Source organism: Cervus elaphus, chromosome 22, assembly GCF_910594005.1.
Source record: "Cervus elaphus chromosome 22, mCerEla1.1, whole genome shotgun sequence".
NCBI lineage: Eukaryota > Metazoa > Chordata > Mammalia > Artiodactyla > Cervidae > Cervus > Cervus elaphus.
In genome coordinates this window covers 3,394,141-3,414,976 of record NC_057836.1, presented here as the reverse complement: position 1 = coordinate 3,414,976, position 20,836 = coordinate 3,394,141, and the positions used below count along the sequence as shown (strand labels likewise).

Below are 20,836 nucleotides of genomic sequence, written 5' to 3'. Positions count from 1 at the left end.
TACACAGGCTGAGTTTTCCACTCTGCTCCACCTAGCAGATACAGCAGTGCAGGAAAAAAACAAGAAAATGAAGGTGGAAATTCGTGAGAGAGACTTTTTAAAAATTATCGTTGCTCGGAAAAATCCGTAACCCTGATTGACAATTCTCCTTAAAGCTCTATTCCATATTCTCTACACACATTCACAACTTCACAGAACCCAGAATATTCACCTGCGGGTAGACTAGGTGGCCGAAATCAATGTCACAGTATTGCACAGCCTCGAAACCAGACCTGCAAATTCAGGCTTTTATAAGCAAACAACTGGAACCCGCATGCAACACCATCCTTGGTATATGATGAATTATAGCAAAATGTGGAAACAAAATAAATCAGAGAAGTAACTTGTTAATTCTTCCAGGGGTATGCCGCATTGTAATAATTTATTGTTTAAACAACTCATCTGAAATATTGACTCAACTGCACAAATCCCAGCCATTCTTGATGACGGTCTCGTCTCCTGGTTAAGGTCAGCGGCCTGCAGGAGCCACTTGGGGTCTCTTGACTGTCCTCCCCACCCCGCTCCCCTTCTCTCTTCCTCGTCCTTCTATCTGCCCCCCCTCTGCCCCATCGCCCTGCTTGTCCCGGGGGGGGGGGGGGTCAGCATCATGGAGGGCCCGCCCTTGCCCGCCTGGGTCGGGCTGGCCGAGCCGGGATACCGTCCCTCCGGCCCCAGAGTGGGCAGGTAGAGTTCCCACGCTGACTCCAGCGCCAACCCGGGCAGGCCTCTCAGTGACGCCCAAATTACAAGCCCCTGTCCAGGAGCACAAGCCAAGATCAAACGAGGCTATGTTTTCAAAGCGCTCCCACAGGGGCGCGCACACAGCGGCCCGCCTGTCATTATCTGGAGGAGACGGAGAGGAGAGACAAAGGCAGAGAGCTCCAGCCGTCCTAGAGGGTGACTCAGGGACCCATCCGGCAATTTCCAACGGTCCCGCCCGGGAACTAATTGGCACATGGGGCGGGCAGTGACCTTTGATCTTTCCCGAAGGGCGTGTGCTGACTACAGAGCATCACGGAGCCGGCCGACTCAGATAACCCCAAAGCCCAGCACAACTCGGGGAGCCAGGCCCTCTGAGAAAAGCTCGGGAAGCCCCGGCCTTGAACTTGAAGACACCCAGGCCTGCTCCCAGTGAACTCACTGGGAGCAGCCTTGCGGCCTGCCTCCTGCGAGCGGTATCCAACCATCCACCCTGAGGCCACAGATCCCCACAGAGCCGCCCGGGCCCTGCCCAAAGGTGCCCAGGCTTGCCGGGCGGCTCCTGGCAGCTCCCTGCCGATCCCCGGGGGGTGGGGGTTGCCCCGCGGGGCCCCTACGGCCACTCACCGGAAACGGCCACTCACCGGAAACGGACACCTCCATGAGTGCTTCCAGCGGCCGGTTGTTGTCCAGGTCCCGGCTCAGCTGCAACTCGCCCGTGGCGGGGTCCAGCAGCAGCAGCTGGAGCTCGTTGCCCTGCAGGAAGGTGTAGTTGAGGCTGTCCGAGAGGTCGGGGTCGTGGGCCGGGATGCGGCCGATCACGCCGGTGGGGAAGCTGTTGGACTTGTTGGTGACGTAGTTGTTGAAGAGGATCTGGAAGTCCGGCAGCACCGGCGGGTTGTCGTTCTGGTCCAGGAGGCGGACGTGCACGGTGGCCCGGCTCACCAGGGGCGCCGAGGTGGCCTGCACCACCAGCACGTACTCCTGCCGCACCTCGAAGTCCAGCTCCACCAGGGCCCGCAGGTCCCCGCTCAGCAGGTCCAGCTGGAAGACCTCGGGCACGTTGCCTTCCACAATCTGGTACATGATCTGGGCGTTGGGGCCTTCGTCGGGGTCGCTGGCTCGAATCCTGGCCACCACGGACCCCACGGGGCTGTTCTCCTCCACAAACAGCTCCAGCTCATCCTTCTCAAACACTGGAGGGTTGTCATTAATGTCCAGGACGGTCACCTGGATTTCCACCGAGGCACTTAGGGACACCGGGCTGCCCCGATCCACGGCCAGGGCGCGAAGGCTGTACACGGCCACGTTCTCCCGATCCAGCCGGCGCTGGGTGCGGATCACGCCCGACGTGGGCTCGATGTAGAAGTCCCCATCGCCGTCGTCCCCACCCTGGAAGGTGTACAGCAGGCGGCCATTGGGGCCCGAGTCCCGATCGGTGGCCGAGACCTGGAGGACGCTGGTGGATGGTGGCGCGTCCTCGAAGACGGAGCCCTGGTAGAAATCCCGCAGGAAGCGGGGCGCGTTGTCGTTGGCATCGAGGATAAGGATCTCCAGGGAGGTGGTGTCGGACTTCTGGGGGATGCCATTGTCCCGAGCCGTGATGGCCAGCGTGTAGGCGGCCTGGTCCTCGTAGTCGAGCTCCGTCATGGTGTAGATGGTGCCGGTGTCCGGGTCGATGCGGAACTGCGGCACAGGATCCTCCAGCACGTAGGTGATGCGCGCGTTCTCGCCGGTGTCCTCGTCGGTGGCGCTGATGGTGGCGATGGAGGTGCCCACTGGCCGGTCCTCGCTCACGCTCACTGTGTAGTGCGAGCTCTGGAAGACAGGCCGGTGGGTGTTGGCGTCGGTGACGTTGATGAAGACCTGCGCGGTGTGCGAGCGCATGCCGTCCGACGCGGTGACGGCCAGCACGTACTGCCGCTCCTGCTTGTAGTCCAGCGGCAGCGCCAGCGTGATGAGGCCGCCGCCGCTCTGGCTGCTGAGCGCGAAGCGGTTCCGCGTGTTGCCGCCGGTCAGCTGGTAGGTGATCACGCTATTGGCGTCCCGGTCGAGGGCCCGCAGGGTCAGCACGCTGCTTCCCACCGCTGCGTCCTCGTTCAGACGCAGCTCGTACACCGGCTGCGTGAACACGGGGTCGTTGTCGTTGACGTCCAGCACCGTGATGGACACGCTGGCCGAGGAGCTCATGGGCGGAGAGCCGTGGTCCACCGCCTCCACTCCGAAGCTGTAGTGCTCGACCTCCTCACGGTCCAGCTCCGCGCACACGGTGATCCAGCCCGAGCTGTTGTGGATCTGGAAAGGAAAGTCGGCGGCCGGAGCCGGGGCTGCGGGCCCAGCACCGCCACCCCCGACGGAGGCCGAGGCGGTGTCCACCAGTCGGTAGCGCAGGCGTGCGTTCTCCCCCGCGTCAGCATCCACCGCCTGGATATGCAGGACCGAGTGGCCCAGAGGCACGTTCTCCAGCACGGCTGCCTGAAAGGGGCTGCTCACAAAAATGGGGGCGTTGTCGTTCACGTCCAGCACCTGCACCGAGACCAGCCCCGAGGAGTTGATGAGCGGCGGCCGGCCCCCGTCCTGGGCCTTGATGCGCAGCGTGTACTCTCGGATGGTCTCGAAGTCCAGCGGGTTGATCACGTCCAGGCTGCCGCTGAGCGAGTGCAGGTAGAACTGCCCCTTCAGGTTCCCGCTGATGATGCTATAGTGGATGGCGGCGTTCTGGCCCTGGTCGCGATCCGTGGCCTGCACGCGCAGCACCGGCGTGTTGACGGCCACGTCCTCCGGCACCTGGACCACGTAGCGCTTCTCGCTGAACTGGGGGTAGTTGTCGTTCTCGTCCTCCACCACGATGTGCACGGTGGCGGTGGCGCTGAGCGGGCCCGGGTTGCGGCCCTGGTCGTTGGCCTCCACCAGCAGCTGGTAGCTGGCCTCCTCCTCCCGGTCCACCACCGCTCGGGTGCGCACCACGCCGGAGCGCTCGTCTATCTCGAAGACGCCGCGCGCGCCCTCCAGCAGGCGGTAGCGCATGTTGGCGTTGGAGGGCGCGTCGCCGTCGGTGGCGCGGATGGTCAGCACTTCGTAGCCCACCTCGAGGTTCTCGCGCACGCGCTCGCGGTACTCGGCCTGCTCGAAGACCGGGCTGTGGTCGTTGGTGTCGCTGACCGTGACGGTGAGGTAGGTGGCGGCGGAGCGCCGCGGCGAGCCGTGGTCCACCGCACTCACCTTGAGTACGTGCGTGTCCTTGGTCTCGCGGTCCAGCGGGCGGGCGGTGCTCACCAAGCCCGTGTCCGCGTCGATGAGGAAGTAGCCATTGGAGCGCTCATCAAACAGCGCCTCCATCTGGTAGCCCAGGCGCCCCGCCTCGCCCTCGTCGGGATCGTGCGCTCGCAGCTCGATGACCGCGGTGCCTGCGGGCTCGTTCTCGGGCACCGACACCTGGAAGCTGGGCAGCTGGAACTGCGGGGTGGTGCTGCCGCCAGCGCCCCTCCGGGCCCGCCGCGCCGCCCCCGCCCCGGCCTGAGGCGGGCCTGGCGGCGACGGCGACAGTGATGGGGAAGGCGTCCCCGAGGCCGCCTCCAGCGCCAGCTCCACCCGGACGGTGCCGGCCGCGCGCCGCAGGGCACAGAGCAGGAGCAGGCGGGCCGAGCCCCCGGGCGGCAGGCAGACAGGGCGGCGTGGGCAGCGGGAACCGGGGCGCGGCGGGCAGCTGCAGGCGGGGAACGTGGTCAAGGCGGCCAGCGCCGAGTGCAGCGTGGCCCCGCCGCCGCCAGGGGCCGGGAAGCACAGCATCGCGCCGGGGCCAGGCGCCGCTAGCACAGCCCGCGCACGCAGCTCGGCGCCGAGAGCCCGTCGGCCCCGGGGCCGGGCGCCGCAACCGGGACCGTGCGCGCGTGCCCGCAGGCGGAGGCTCAGCGCCGTCTGGCCGCTGCGGTCGGCCAGACGGACCTGCAGTGGCAGCGGACGTCCCCCCAGGCGCGCGCAGCCCCAGAGCCCCGCGCCGGGTCCGCGCCGCCGCCCGACCAGCCGCCCGTCGCGGCTCACGTCCAGCAGTTCCCGCAGCGCCCGGGGGGTGTGCGCCGCGTCCAGCGCATAGGTCCAGCCGGGCCCGAGGGCGAAGGCGCGGGCCCCGCCGGGCACGCGCAGCTCCCAGGCGGCCGCTCGGAGCCCCAGCGCCGGTAGGGCGGCGGCCGCAGCCAGCAGCAGCAGCGCGGGCAGCACGGGCGGCGGCGGCGGCGGCGGCGGCGCCATGGCCCGGAGCCCGAGCCGGGCGCCCGAGCACAATCCATGCACCCGGCGCGGCTCCGCATCCACCCGGCGCGGCCGGGGGGCGGCTCCCGCGCGCCCGGTGCCGGGCCCTCGGGGCGGCTCGCGCCCCGCCTCCCCGGGGGCCCTGGCGGGGACACCGGGGACCGGGCTCCCGGTCTCCCCCGCAGCTTCCACTTCAAGAGCACTTTGCGAAAGTTTGGGAAGTTGGTTTCAAGATGGCTCCTCCGCGCGTCCCGGGAGGGCGTCGCGCATCAACCTGCGGTGGCGGCGGATCTGGGTGGTTCCAGGTGGCTCTCGCGCGGGCTCGACAGGGCGGCGTGGGAAGCGGGGCGGGCCCGCGGCGGGACGAGGGCTGCGCTCCCGGAGAGGGACGGGCCGCACCGCGCGGCCGAGACCCCAGCGGCCGGCTGCTGCCTGGGCGGTGCGCTCGGCCAGCGCCCCCAGCGCCCGCGCTCTCCCCGCCCCTGGCCCGGCCCGGCCCCGCCCCCGGCCCCGCCGCGTATTGTTCGGCCCCTGGGGGAGCCGGCCCAGAGGTGCGCGCCGGGAGGATGGCTATGGAGACGCGGGGGCACAGCGGCGGCGGGGGCTGCGGGCAGGGCCCACTCTCCAGCGGCCTCCCCACCCGGCCTCCCTTGGGGGCAGGGCCGAAGGAGTCGAGCCGGGAAAGGCGGGCGGAGCGGCGTGGGGGGGCTGGTCCCGAGGCCACCAGTACGGCGGTGGCTCCCCTCTCCGGGGGCTGAGCGCGACCGAAGCTCCCCTCCCCACCCCGGCAACGCTGATCCGTGGAGACCGCCACCCGGGCTGGACCGACAGGGGAGAGTGAAGGGCGCGCAGGCTCCCGGGAGGGGGCAGGTCTCCAGCGGCGGCTGCTGGGGGGGGATGGGTGGGGGGCGGTTACAGATTTACAACCAAAAGCCCGAGGCTAAAGTGCTCAACCCGGAGAAATTTTCCTGGACTTTGAAACTCTATGGGCGACTAACCAGAACCGGGTCCCCTTAGGTTTAAAAGGGAACTTTTAAAGGAAAAGCAAAGCAGTCCGAGTTGACACTTGGGATCGGAGTTGGGGACGGCGGAGGCGAGCTCGTCTCCCGCGCGTGCGGCTAACTAGAGCGCACAGTTGGCGGCCGCGCAGCGGCCGTGGAGCCTCAGCTGGCGGAGGGGGGGCACCCAGAACCCCACGACAGCGGCCCGTCTTTGTCCCCACTCCGTCTCCTGCGGGGAACAGCCCGGGAAGGGAGTTTCAGGGCTGAGACCACACACTGCCGCCTCCTACGGGGCGCAGATGGGGGAGGGGGGGTGCTTTAGAACGAACTGACACCTGCCTCACTTCTTTCGGGGCACAGCCTGCGGGCGGGGGGCTCGTGCTGTGAGACACCCTCCCCCTCCCGCGGGGCTTTAGGGCTGCGGCCCCTCCGCACGGGAGATGCACTTGGCTTCTGCGCAGCTCTGGGTCCCAGAACCCACTCTAGACCCTCGCCTCCCAGCGGTCGGGGGGATCAGGACGGACTCTCCCCCTTGTGACTCCCTCCCCCCTCCCCCAGGCAGCCGTAGGGGTGAGAGTTGTCGCCCACTCGTCCCGTCTCTAGAATGGGGTTTGGGGACCCAGCGGCGGACGCCGCTGCATTTCCGAGCTGAGCGCCAATAGGGGTGGAGCTGGGACACAAAAAATAAATAAAAGTAAACAACTTATATGGCTGAAAGTTACTGAATACAGTGTACTTGGACTGAAGCCAAATACCACCATTCTCTTCCCCCCCAGCAACGATTTGAAGACATTATTATTGACCTAAACGGTATATGGGCTTTGGAATCTTTTAATCTGGGAGTTTCCACTATTAAGCCCGGTAGGGAAATGGAGCCGGTGCGGCTTGTCCGCCCCTTAAATGTGAGGGTCCAGGACCTCCCCAGACTGCCCTTCCTCTTCCTGGGGAGGGTCAGAGGGCAGGAGTTCTAGGATGAGGAAGGCAGGGACCACCCTCCCCATCCCAGCCTCATGGAAAGCTCCCAGCCAGCCTGAAGGGCTGAAGGGGAAAGGGGACCCCTACTGGAGAAGCCCTGGAGTGCTTATTTCGCAATAGGACTTGGAATAGGGTGGGCTGGGTTTAAATAAACAAAAGGTACTGTTGCACTGCTCTTGCTGGTTTTTGAAAATTCAGATGCAGTGAATGGGTTTAGGTGTGGACGTGCTTTCCTGGAACAAGACACCTGCCAACTGCAAGGGAACCGCAGGGACAGCCCAGCACCACTTCCTGGTTCCAGGGGCCCAGAGGGGGACGCAGGGACAGACCTTGCTAACTGGATGTCCAGCAAAGGGCTGAGATGCAAGTAATGCTTCCACTCCGATAGAGGTCAGAAGAAGGCCCGCTCCACCACACTGTTTGGAATGCACGCAAACAGGGAAAAGATTAAAAATAAGCGAGGATGTGATGTGAGCATGGTCAAGAGGAGGGCTAGGGAGCAGTGGATGACGACTTCTACACCTCAGGGTTAGCGGAGTATTGGCTTTTTGATCTTACATTGATCTCTTTTTTTGGGGGGGAGGGGAACATACTCACTCGTGTCCAACACTTTGTGACCCCATGGACAGTAGCCCAGGCTTCCCAGGTGATGCTAGTTGTAAAGAACCCACCTGCCAATACAGGTAGACATAAGAGGTGTGGGTTCCATCCCTGGGTCGGGAAGATCCCCTGGAGGAGGGCACGGCAACCCACTCCAGTATTCTCACCTGGAGAACCCCAGGGACAGAGGAGCCTGGCGGGCTACAGGCCACAGGGTTGCACAGAGTTGGACACGACCGAGGCAACATAGCATGCACCCACACACCAAGAGTAGTCCACCAGGTTCCTCTGCTCACGGGATTTTCCGGGCAAGAATCCTGGAGTGGGTTGCCATTTCCTTCTCCAGGGAATCTTCCCGACCCAGGGATCGAACCTGAGTCTCCTGCATCCCCTGCATTTCCGGAGGGTTCTTTGCCACTCTGCCTCCTGAACTCTACCAATCTGCATTGTGTGCTTTTCTGTATCCTGCATGCTGCAGTCCAAAATTTTAGCGTGGGGTGGGAGGAAGGAATTAAGAACAGGCTGCGGCTTGTGATGTGACTTCCGGGCGATTCCAGTTTCAGGAGTCTGAAATGCTTGGCGGGGAGGTGGGTGGAGCTGCAGTTCTGCCTCTAACTGGGAGTATGGACTTCGCCAGGACCTAAGTCCTCATCTAACTGGAGATAACAGCAGTCTAGATTCCTCACGTTGTTGGGGGATTAAAGAGATCTTCTGCAGAAGGAGGCTGGCCCGGGTCTGGCTCGGTGCAAACCTGCTGTGGTCACTTTTGTTGTCGTCGAATCTCCACCAAGGAACATGCGACCGTGGGGCTTCACGGCTGCCTCCCGGGGCGTGATGGGAATGGCGAAGTAGACAGTGTGGGCCGTGTCCTTGCTTCTGGAGCAGAGGGGGCTGTAGCTTCCATCCGATTTCCTGGGCGGGGTGGCGGGGGTGGGAGAGTCTGTGCTTGGCCCCTGATCCAGTCCACCCTGACTGTTCGTGGGAAGAGAAACTGGGCCCAGGACGGGGAAGCTTGCACTCGGGGCCGCGGGAAGGGGTGCGACATTGCAGCGGCCTGTCCAGCACCGCCTGGGGGCCGCGTCCGGTCCACAGGCCCCACTCCCTTAGGCGTGGCTGGAGGCGCGGCCTCTCCTCCGCCCCCCGAGAGCCACTGCAGGAAGAGACCCCGCCTAAGGCTGCTTGTGCGCCTGGCATGGCTGCCTCCCCTCCCCGGGCTCAGGAATCGTAACCGGTGTTTATATTTCGCACACTCCCCTGAGGTGTTTCACGTGAACTGAATGCTTTTAAAAAATAAAAACTAGAACTAAGAAAAAAGAAGGCAGAAGGTGTGGGTCTCTAGTGTTGTACATGTTCTAAAAGGCAGCCCCAAATGCTTTTTGCCAGGGGCTCGAACCAGAGCCCACATGAATTCTGGAATCTGTTCCTTAACAATAAATTCCTGGGCCAATCTTTAAACAGCAAGGAGCTAAAAGAAACACCCTATTGGTGAAAGCGGAAAAGCAAGTCCAGGCCGGGCCCCACTTTGCCCATTCTTTTTTTTTTTTTTTTAAGAATTCAGAGGAAAACCTTCTTGGGAGCAGAGTTTGCTGTGCCCTCTTCTCTCGCTGTGCCCCTTACCTTTGGTGGAAATTGTAAAAGTTAAAAGATGGAACAAAGCAGGACCTTGACTTAATTAGAGGTTAATAGAAGCAAGAGGGTGGAGGAAACAGATCCTCACAGAGCACATTGTAGGGACTAGTGCTGCCCTGAAAAACCCGCATAACGTTATGACAAAAAGATTGCTTTTCTTCTTGGAAGTTGCAGAGCCTCTAAATACAAGCGCTGTGCTTTCTCTCGGGCTCCCAGGCCCTTGGACTGAGGTGTGTGGCCTCGGGGGTCCCTGGGTGAAGGCCCCTCCGGGAAACCCAACTCCTTAAGGTGCTCCGGGAGAGACCAGCACCTGACCAATCTGTGTCCGGCCCATCCCTGACAGGCCTCAGCCCCGGGAGGATTCTGGAAGATTCTCAAAGCTGGCATGGACTGCCCAGAAGTGCTGTGAGCACGGGGTGATGGGCACAGATTTCGGAGCTGGGGACAACGGGACGCCGGGGACAATGGGCCTTGCCTCTACCTGGGTCTCTCTCACACACACACACACACACACACACACACACACACTCACTCAGCCAGCCTGGGGCAGGCCCACCCAGGCCCATCTTGGGCTGCACCGGCCTCTAGTGGCCAAGCACAGCCTCTGCCCCAGCAAGCTCACAGCCGGCAGCAGGCCCGAGCTCTGGGCGGTGAGTGCACACGTGGGCCTTTCAGCCCTGAGCTTAGGCAGCACCTGCCGGCCCTGAGCAGGCCAGACCACACTCCTGAGGCTCCGGGGACTCTGCAGAGTGAGGGGGCCAAGCTCTGGGGGCCCCTGGCCGACTGAAGTCCATAGCTCACAGCACGGGGCGGGCGTTGCTGGAACTCACTCCAGCTTCTCATCCAGTCCAGTCACCAGTTCAGTTCAGTTCAGTTGCTCAGTCGTGTCCGACTCTTTGCGACCCCATGGACCGCAGCACACCAGGCCTCCCTGTCCATCACCAACTCCCGGAGCTTGCTCAAACCCATGTCCATTGAGTCAGTGATGCCATCCAACCATCTCATCTTCTGTCATCCCCTTCTCCTGCCTTCAATCTTTCCCAGCATCAGAGTCTTTTCCAGGGAGTCAGTTCTTCGCATCAGGTGACCAAAGTATTGGGAGTTTCAGCTTCAGCTGAATGAATATTCCAATGAATATTCAGGACTGATTTCCTTTAGAAGGGACAGGTTGGATCTCCTTGCAGTCCAAGGGACTCTCAAGAGTTTTCTCCAACACCACAGTTCAAAGGCATCAATTCTTTGGCACTCAGCTTTCTTTATAGTCCAACTCTCACATCCATACCTGACTACTGGAAAAACCATAGCTTTGACTAGATGGACCTTTGTTGGCAAAGTAATGTCTCTGCTTTTTAATATGCTGTCTAGGTTGGTCGTAACTTTTCTTCCAAGGAGCAAGCGTCTTTTAACTTCACGGCTGCAATCACCATCTGCAGAGATTTTGGAACCCAAAGAATAAAGTCAGCCACTGTTTCCACTGCTTCCCCATCTATTTGCCATGAAGTGATGGGACCAGATGCCATGATCTTAGTTTTCTGAATGTTGAGTTTTAAGCCAACTTGTTCACTCTCCTCTTTCACTTTCATCAAGAAAGTGACCTGAGCTGGCAGACAGGAAGGTCCAGATCAGTGCCTGAGTCCCTGGAGGGAGCTGGCTGGTCCAAAGGAGGCGCCCAAGGACCGAGGAAGGCGCAGGAACAAAGCCGAGCAGGAGACGGCTCCATGTGTGGACGCCCACGGGGCCTGCAGACACCACCTGAAGATTCGGCATTTCCCCAGGGTCCACACGGTAAGTGTCCTTGTTCTGTTCCTATTATCATTATTATCATCATTGTCGTTTCCTCCCCCCACCCCCCACCCAAGAAACATCATCACAAAGCCAATTCAGGGAAGCACTCACTGCTGTCTTTGATTATTTTTCCCCTTCCCGTACTCTCTTCTGTTTTTTTTTATTTTGAGATGTATTTTATCACCCTTTTAAAATGTACAACCCAGTGCCTTTTAGTGTATGCACAATGTCGCCCAGCATCACCACTCTCTAATTCCAGGACACGGTCATCACCCTGGAAAGAAGCCCGTACCTGCTAGCTGGCTCTCCTTCTCCCCTCGGCCCCGCCCCGACAACCACGACCCCCTGTCTGTCTCTGTGGAGCTGCCTGTTTCGGACATTTCATGTCAGCGGAATCACACGGCACGTGGCCTCATGTCTGGCTCCATCCCCATAGCATGATGATTTCAAGGATCGCCTGGGCTGTAGCCACACGTGTCAGTGCTCCATCCCTTTTTATGGTTGAGTAATATTCCATTGTGTGCCTAGGCCATGGCGTGTTTATCCATTCATCACCTGATGGATGGTTGGGTTTCTTCCACTTTTTGATTATTTTGAATAACCGCCTTTCCTCTTGAGTGGAGAAGTACACGCAAGGCACTCCTCTCTGCAAATCTGCACTCAAAGTCTTTTTTGAAAATTTTCTCTATTTTTATACTTTGACAAAAATAGGGCCATAACCATGCTGTCATCAATGGCTCACAGGGGACTTTCTTCGGGGACTTTCCTTGGTTCCTGCTGGGTAAAGGCAGTGCCCCAGACAGGCCTGGGGAGAGGTCGGGCAGCTGGTGGCCTCTGTTTCTTTGCCCCCTTCCCAACACCATCACCCTCCTCCTCATCCCTGACCAGCAAACAATGTCAGGGGACCCTGTAGCCGCGGAGTACCCAGCCCTGGGCTTCCCCTTCCCTTCACGCATGCATTCATTCATTCAGTGTCCACTCAATACCGTGGTGAATGCAGCAGGCATTGCCCTGCCCTTGTGGAGGATTAATGTCGTGGGAGGATACAGGCAGTAAAAACAAGGAAATGTTCTTCAGGCCAAGGATAAACAGTAGAATAATGGGGAGAGAGGGGCAGGAGGGCTGTTTGGGGGAGGTGATCTGGAAAGGCCGCCTGGGCAGGTAACAAAGAGGCAGAGACTGAAGGGGTGAGGACCCGGCCCCGCAAACATCTGGGGGAAGCAGAGTCCAGCAGGGAAGACAGTAAGTGCAAAGGCCCCGAGGCAGGAGCGTGTGTGCCGGGGTTTGCGCTGGTGGAGGATGGGGAGTGGCCGGGGTCCCGTGGACCACCGTCAGGGCTCTGCTTTTCCCTGGGGTCTGATGGGAAGGCAGCAGGTAGCTGAGCACAGGAGAGGGCAGAGAGTGGATGGAAGCTGTCAGACCAGCAGGCTGGCTGACGGAGGCGGGTGGGGAGGACCTCGGCGTCCTGAGCCGGACGGTGGGGACGCAGAGGGTGGAGACGCAGTCATATCTGGGCTGGGGTTCGGAGGGGAGTCGGCGGGACTTGCCTGGGGAGTGGGAGTGGGCAGGGAGAAACAGAGGCACCAGGGCCCCCCAGAGCTGGGCCAGGCGGCAGGACAGTGGGTGACCCAGGTCCCTCTGCCCCTTCCCGCCTCCACGCCTCCTCGCTCTGACGCACTGTGGGCCTCACACACCAGTGCCTTCCTCCACGGAGCCTCTCTGTCTCCACCGAGGGGCTGCAGTGCCCGAGCTCCAGCACTCGTGGGGAAGAGTGATGGGAAGCGGGAGCGGTGCCCCTCGGGGGCTGCGGGGAGGTGAAGGTGGAAAGGCCCCGAGTCTCCCTCAGGAAGCTCCCACCTCCCTCTTACAGGGAAGACGGGGACCGGGGACACCCCTTGCTTGTATATTTCTCTCGCTCAACTTGTAAGAACTTTTCCAGGTTCTGGGGGAGGTGGGCATGAGACGGTGGGCGAGGTGAGTCCACTCGCGATGCTGCAGGAGTGACCCAGAGGAGGTGAAGACAGTCCCCCAACCCTAGTTATATCTTCTTAAAACAGCCCGGGGTCCAAAGCCTGGGAGCTGGCCCTGTCCCTCTGCCCCCTCCTCTGTGCGCGTGCGTCCCCTCACTGGGCCCTCGGAGATGAGCGCGTGACTCTTGGAGGGGGGGGATGTCGCCCACAGAGGCCCCAACTCCAGGGAGCAGTGACGGAAAGGTTGCCACTATTTTTGCCATCGCCACGGTGGAATGTGTGCTCACCCCGGCCCAGCCCAGCCGTCCGCTCCATGGATGTGTCAGGAACACAACACAGGCCTCCAGACTCTGGTCACCCTGGGAACAGGGAGGGTGCCGGCCACCTGGGGTGCTGGGGCAGGACAGAGTGCCCCCCTCACTGTCCACTAGGCGAAGCCTGACCCCAAGCAGGAAGGAAGTGGCCAGCTCTGCGCTTCTCCCAGGCTTCAGGTTTGGAAGGCTGCCCCAGATTCCAGCGAGCATGGGGACTTTGGCCGTCTGGAGACAGGGGCACGGTTTTGGGGCGTGACTGAAATCACCCATGGCTTCGAAGCAAAAGGTGCCAGCCCCGAGGAGCCCCCAAAGCCAAGTGCCCGGTCTGAAAAGAAAGAAAAGACAAGCTAAAGACACCCTCTTCATAGAGGTCCCGTCCTTGCTGGCCTGAGGTCCCGGGGGGTTCTGGGAGTCATTTGGGGTGTGAGGTACACGGGGCGGGGGACGTAGACTGACGGGAGCCGCAGGTGAGCCCCGGGCCCCCGTCCTGCTGGCAGAGGAGGGCCCTCGCCGGGGCCGGGCGGTGAGTCACGCCCGCTCAGCGAGCGTGCTGAGATCTGCTGCTCCTCAAAGCAACAGCCCCTGCCCAGATCAAAAGGAACAAAGATGGATGGGAACGCTATAAATAGGCCAGAGCCACCGGGCCGCCCCCAGGACGCAGTGGGTGTGGTGGGCACCTCCTTCCCCTGTGCCCACAGAGCTGAGGAACCCCAGACCCCACTGACACTCCTGGCACGCCGCCTCCTGCTGCAGGGGCCCGGGAGTGGGGGGCCGGGGAGGGACTGCTGGCAAGGCGTTCGGCTCCCGCAAGTTTCAACTTCTGTCAAAACTGGGTACTTGATCGTTTTGCATGATTCAAGGCACATGTGGTTGTCTGTCCACAAAATTCACTTATTCACAGGGGCACCCAGAAAAATGACAGCGGCCAGCTCTTCCCAGCCTCCCACCTCTGCGGAATGGACTGTCAGGATTTGCTGGAGGAGAGTGGGCAGGACGGGGAGGGCGGGGCGATGAGACAGGAGGCCGGGTTGTGCCCTGGCTGTGGGCTTGGCCAGGTCCCTTCTCCACTCTGGGCCTCAGTCTCCTCCTCTGTGAAATGGGTGCATCCATTTCCTGCGGCCCGTGTAACAACACCCCACAAACTTAGTGGCTTAAAACAACACACATTTATTATCCTACACTCCGGGGGGTCAGGGGTCCACAGGGGTCTCCCGAGGCTGTGGTTGACGTGTCAGCAGTGCTGCGTCCTTCCAGAGGCTCCAGAGGGGGAGAACCCGCTGCCTGCCTTTCCTGCCTATTGGAGAGCTCCCGCATTCCTTGGCTCACGGCCCCTCCCTCCGTCCACAGCGAGCGATGGCCTCTCTCACTCTGAGTCACCGACACTGGCTCTCCTGTCCCCCCTCCACCGCGAGGCTTCCCTCTGACCACACTGGAGCCGCCCGGATAATCCAGGATCGCCTCCCATCTCAGCCACTGGGTCTACCTCCCACCATAACTCCTACTGCCCTGCGACCCCAGCGTCTCAGGTTTGGGAGAGTAGGACGTGGGCGTCCAGCGTGGGGCTGCCCTGCCTGCCACGTGGGGCTGGTGCTGGGGCTTCTGCGGGGAAGCCTCCGCTCACACTGCCCGCGAAAGGGTGAGAACGAGGTGGTGCTGGCAGCAGAAGCCAAAGCATCAGTTCCTCAGCAGCCACGCCCACCCACATGTCCTCGGGAGGACAGGGGCCACTGATCCAGGGTGGAGCTTGGGAGCCTTCCCAAAGGACCCCACTGTGACCCCACCGTGACCCCAAGTCCACTTCTATAGATTGTTTTCTGGAGCCAAGCCGGGGGGAAGGGCACTGCATCTCATCTGGGCGGCCGAGGGCCTGCCCTCTGCCCAGCCCTGTGCTGGACGCAGGGCCCACTTAATCAAATGTGCTGGCCTGCCCTGGCCGAGACCTGCCAGGCAGAGAGACACGCCCACGTACTGGTTAAAACATCATGAGATGAAACAGGGACAGGGTCACTCGAAAGAGAGAGTGTTCTCTCCCTCTTAGGAGGGGGAGAGGTCTGGGAAAAGGGTAGCTGGGTTTTGAAGTGTGAATAGGGGCTCACCAGGTAAATGGGGATGTGGAACCCCAGCCAGAGGCAGCAACTCACAAAGCATGAGAGAGGTGGAGACACATTGTGTGTGTTGGCGGAGGGTGGAGAACGTAAGAAATTTGCTATTACTGAGAGGTGAGGCGTGGGGAGCAGGGGTGGGAGGTGCGGCCCCGGAGAGGGGCAGGGATGGGATGAAGGAGTCTGGCCTTCTGCTGCAGGCGAGAGGGATTTTAGGCTGTGAAAGGACATGGGCAGGTGCGCATTTTAGAACAGCCGTGGACGTGAGAGAAGCAGGCTGTCTTGATGAAATGGGGTGCCCACTGTGGGGGGGTGCCCAGGAAGCGTGGCTGCGGGTACGGGTCCCCACCCTGAAAGGGGAGTGTCCACACCGGCACACGGGGCCCCGGGCAGGAGAGGGGCCAGGCGGGTCATCCCCACGCCCCAGCTGAGAGTCTCCTGGGGACAGGGGCAAGGCCACCCGCCCCAGGGCAGCCAGTCCCCCAAGCCCTGCTCTCTCATCTGTCTCCCAGACAGAAATTCCAGCATTTGAGGGTCACTCCTTTGACTAGCCACCTTGGCTCACTGGCCTGCTGTGGACGGTAACTCGTGGAGAGGCCAGCTTGGCGGGGAGGGACAGAGAGCTGGGCGCAGCAGAAGCAGCCTGGGGGCGGCCACTCCTGCCGCCCTCCGGCCGTTCGCCCGGGAAGAGGGCACTCTCGGTTCCGCTTTAGTAAAGGGGGCGACGTGGCGTCTAGTTTGGCTTCCGCCCACCTCACTGAGCGCTCCCGCGGCTCAGCTCCCTGAGCCTAACGGTGCTGCCTGCTGGCAGCCTCACCCCGGGGAGAGGGGCTCAGAGGCTGGGTGGCCCGTCAAGGCCCTCGCTGCCCCCTTCACCTCGGGCGACTCCAGAGCCCACAGGCCCCTCAGAGAGCTTTGCACGCGGCCCCCCGGGTGAGATTCCGCCCCGCTCACCCGCTGCGGGCTCAGCGTGAAGCCCCCACCGCCCCCCTCCACCGCTGAGAGGAAGACGACTGTGTCCTTCTGTAGAGGGGGAGCTGGGTGTCCCGTGTGAGGACCAGTGACAGGACTCAGAGGAGCCAGGATGCACCCGGGCCCTCAGGCCGCTTTCCTCTCACCGACTCGGGACGGGGTCTCTCCTGGGCCTCCCCCTGCCCCTCGCTGGGGAGAGGGGGGCACGGCCTCCCTTCCGTCCTGAGCGCACAAGCGCATGTCCTGTGGGGGCTCAGTCGTGTCCGACTCTGTGACGCCCTGGACCGTACCCGCCAGACTCCTCTGTCCGTGGGACTCTCCAGGCAGGAATACTGGAGAGGGTTGCTGTGCCCTCCCCCAGGGGATCATCCCGACCCAGGGATTGAACCCACGTCTCTTGAGTACCCTGCGTTGGCAGCATGTGAAAGAAAGTGAAGTCGCTCAGTCGTATCCGACTCACTGCGACCCCATGGACTGTAACCCAGCAGGCTCCCTTGTCCATGGGATTTTCCAGGCAAGAGCACTGGAGTGGGCTGCCATTTCCTTCTCCAGGGGATCTTCCCGACTCAGGGATCGAACCTGGGTCTCCTGCATTGCAGACGACGCTTTACCATCTGAGCCACCAGGGAAGCCGAATACATGTGCACACACAAATACACACATACACACCAGCCATATACAAATACCTATGTGCAAATAACCGCACATACACACCAAGACACATACAAATACAGGAGCACATGCCCACACACTCCACGGGCACCAGGCCCCAGGCCACTGCTGACTTCAGCTCCTGCACCATCCCAAGGACGGAGATAAGAAGTACACTAACCAGTCACCAGACTAACCCGTCACTTATCTGGCCAAGACATCACGCAGTGCCGAGTCCGAGAAGCCTGGCCTGCCCCTGGAAGCCGAGCTTAGTGGGGTGTAGCCGGGGGCACCCGTGAGCACATCTGGGGTGCAGAGCGCGCAGCTGGGCCAGGCGTGGGCGGGGCTTGGGGTGGAGGTGTGAAGGGGGCGCCTCCAGATCCTCTGGGGGTCTGGGGGTCTCTGCACCCTCTATGCCAGTCAGGAGGGAGCCGCAGGGCACGGGGAATCGTGGAACAGAGCCTAGAGGCCGCAGGGCTGGTCAGGGAGGCCCCTGGGGGAGAGGACGCCCTGGCTGGGGCTGAAACGCCAGGGGAGGAAGCTGGGCAGAAAAAAGCTCCAAGAGGCAGCAGGACTGAGGCAAGGGTCCCGGGGCTGCACAGAGCCAGCAGCCCTCTCTTGCCCTGCCTGTCGGCCTCGGGCCGACGAAACTGCTCTCTGCCTGACGGGCCGGTTTGGGGTGTCCTTGGGACAGCCCCACTCCCCACCAAACCCCCACCACTGTGAGCCCCACGTGGCGATGGGGGCCCTGTGCTCAGCACCCGCCTTCAGCACAGCGGGGTTTTGAGAGCTCAGGAATCAGGACCATGGCGTTACCCACCCCCGCCCGCCCCATCCCTGGAGAAAGCAGTGGGGACGGACTTTAGGGAGAAGAGGAGATGCTCGGGGCATCCCCAGTGCAGCCCCCCAGATCTCAGGAGCATCCGTGAGTGTCAGCCTCACAGACTGAGCCCCCGAAGCGGGGCTGGGAGGGACCCCCACAAGCCGCGGGGTCCACACAGGCTAGCAGCCCGTCATGATGGCAGGTCCCTGCTGGGCCCCGGCCTGGACGAGCTCTGCCCAGTTACCTGGGTCTCGGGGTGAGCTCTGGGTACCCGTGGGTGCCAGGCTCGGCGCAGGTGTGATCCAGGCCAGGGCGGCCCTGCTCTCCGGGTCTGTCTGTATCGAAACCTGGAGGGAGAGGTGGCGTCTTGGAGGAAAGGAGGGAGCCGGAGATCGCAGGGGGCCTGGGGCAGGAGGGAGGCCATTCCAGAAAGTTCCGCTGGTTGGGATGGAGGCGGGAGGTGGGGAGAGCTGGGGGCCCCGGGCGCAGGGGTGAGGTGGCAGACACCCTTGGCTCTGGGCAGCACTGGCCACACCCAGCTGGGCTGAGCTTTGGCTTTTCTGAACCCGGACCACTCTCCTATTTTTGTGTGAGGGTTGGAGGTGGCAACAGATTGGGGCTTTTCTAAGAACTGTGAGGCTGCGCCATGACAGGCAGCCTAGATTAGGAGTAGGCCTGGTTTTCCAGGGTGACATGATTATCAGGCCACCTGGAGCCAGCCAATCAATATGCGCCCAGTAAGGAAAAGGGAATCTATCAGGGGAAAGCCGAAAAGCTCGCCAAGATTTGAGCCAATAAGATTACTTTGCAAACATGTAACCAATCCGCTTAAGCCAGCTACCAACTGCTTATGCACACCTTATAAACTGGGTAACAGCTCGGGCTCAGCGCTCTCTGACCCCGCACCACTGTGTTGGACGCGCGGCAGGAGCCCTGACTCGAGCCAGCAATAAACTTCCCTTTTTTTGCGAGTTGCATTGTCTTGGAAGCCTTCTCTCTTCCCGCTCGGGGATTCGGACATCGGGCGTAACAAGAACCAAGGGGGTGCTGGACACCAAAAAATCTTCCTCCTACAGCTCACTGCACAGGGAACGGGCAAATTCTGTCTGTGCTGCCCCCCTCCCAGGCATCCTCGGGAGCCCCCCACCACAGCACAAAGGGGGCACCAGATGGGGGAGGGGGCAGTCCCAGACCCTCAGCCCCTCCCCTCCTCCACTGGCTGCTCCCCATGTTTCCGGGTGTTAAGGGGATGCTGAGGCTGGGTGACCACCTCCCCGCCCTCCGGCCCAACACCCTGGAGGACCCCATGCCTGGCTGTCCGGGCTCCCACCAGCATTGGCAGATGGAAGCTGGTTTCCTGCTGATCCCACCTGGCCCCCATTTGCCCTTGACTTTTGGCCCCACACCCTCCTTCTCCTGCGTGAGACCCACTCTCCCCGACTTGAGCCGTCAGCCTGCCGCCGGCCAAGCACCTAGCCATCCCCGCCGGCCCATGGATTCAGGAGGAATAAGAAGTGGTTGTGTTTTAAGGCAACTATACTCCAATAAAAATTAATTAAAAAAAAAAAAGGAGTGGTTGTGTTTTCAGCTCCCAAACTTGGGGGAGTTTTGTTACACAGCAATAGCTTACTGATACAAGCACCATATGGACTGTCTCCGAATGTCACAAAGAAATAGCAGCCAGGAGCAGATCTCAGAGAAGCAGGGTCTCACTGCAACTCCAGTCAGCCCCAAATGTGGTCATGGCCCCAAAGGAGGAGAAGGGCCACAGCGGCTCAGACACAGCCTGAGTGTCTCATACACAGACCTGGGCTCAGACACAGTGTCCATCAGGTGGCAGCCAGTCTCCAAAGATGAGCTCCAATGAGCCACAGCCCCCGGAGCTCTCCTCCCGGCTTTGTCCCCACCCCACCCCCACAGGGTAACTCTGAACTGGCCTTTTGTTGTTCAGTCACCCATACATGTCCAACTCTTTGCGACTGCGTGGACTGCAGCACGCCAGGTTTCCCTGTCCTTCACCATCTCCTGGAATTTGCTCAAACTCATGTCCACTGAGTCGGTGATGCCATCCAACCATCTCATCCTCTGTCGTCCCCCTCTCCTCCTCCCCTCAATCCTTCCCAGCATCAGGGGCTTTTCTAATGAGTCGGCTCTTTGTGTCAGGTGGCCAAAGTATTGGAGCTTCAGCTTCAGTGTTGCAGCTCCTTCTCTTCCTGATGGGTCTGAGTCAGTTTTCCTGACTTTTCCTGTTGTAACGCCTCCCCCCATCCGTGTCACGGAAGCACCAAGGCTGGAGGCCGCGTGGATAGCCCCGGCCCCCGCCCAGAGGAGGTGACAGCTAGGCCGGGCCTTGATGGCTGCGTCATGGTTAGCCGGGGGCAGAGGGGTGGGCCTGGGCAAGCTGGAGCAGGCGTTGGCCGTCTTCCCGGGAGTCAGTGCGGCTCGCTACCTCCCGGGCACCATCTCTGCCCAGGCAGGGCCCAGGCCCCAGGTTGGCTCTCCGCAGCAATGTGATAGCTGGGGGCCTTGGCGAGGGCCGGAGGCCTGAAGACGGGGTAAGACTACAGAAATGTTGCACGGGGGTGGGGCAGGCCAGGCCCCAGGGGTCTCGCCTCACGGCTCAGGTTGCTGTCCGGACCCCCAGCCTCAGGGTTCAGCTGCGGCACGTGAGAGGAGCAGGGTCCGGAGACCACCAGCCCACACTGGCCCACACTGGCCCACACCGGCCTCCAGCTTGGCCAGGACGGCGGACGCCCCGCGGGGACACTGCCAGTCAGGCGCAACGTGCAGGTTACCAGGGGGTTTTCGGGCTCACTCTCAGCTCTGCAACGAAGTCCTTTCAGATCCCTGGTACCGGCAGACCTAGTGCCCCTCGATGCACAGACTTTGGCAGGCTGATCAGCCAATCAGGGGGCTGCCTGTGTGTGGTGCCTGTCACTGCCAGACCATGCTTCTAGGCCTAGCTTAAATGCCACCTCCTCCAAGAAGCCTTCCTCTCCTACCCCAGGCAAAAAGCCTCCATCCTGCC

General features: G+C 61.5%; 1 protein-coding gene across 2 annotated transcripts in view; it reads right to left on the bottom strand.

Annotated features, from left to right (window-relative positions):
- Nucleotides 1–5,416, bottom strand: part of CELSR1 (cadherin EGF LAG seven-pass G-type receptor 1) — a 146,134-nt gene extending 140,718 nt beyond the window's left edge. The window contains exon 1 of one of the 2 annotated variants that reach the window (XM_043881641.1): nt 1,383–5,416. In XM_043881641.1, the coding sequence (XP_043737576.1) occupies nt 1,383–4,986 (3,604 nt within the window). In that variant the 5' untranslated portion in view covers nt 4,987–5,416. The remainder of the gene's footprint in view (nt 1–1,382) is intronic. The other variant, XM_043881640.1, reaches the window with a different exon arrangement.
- Between the last annotated feature and the right edge of the window lie 15,420 nt (nt 5,417–20,836).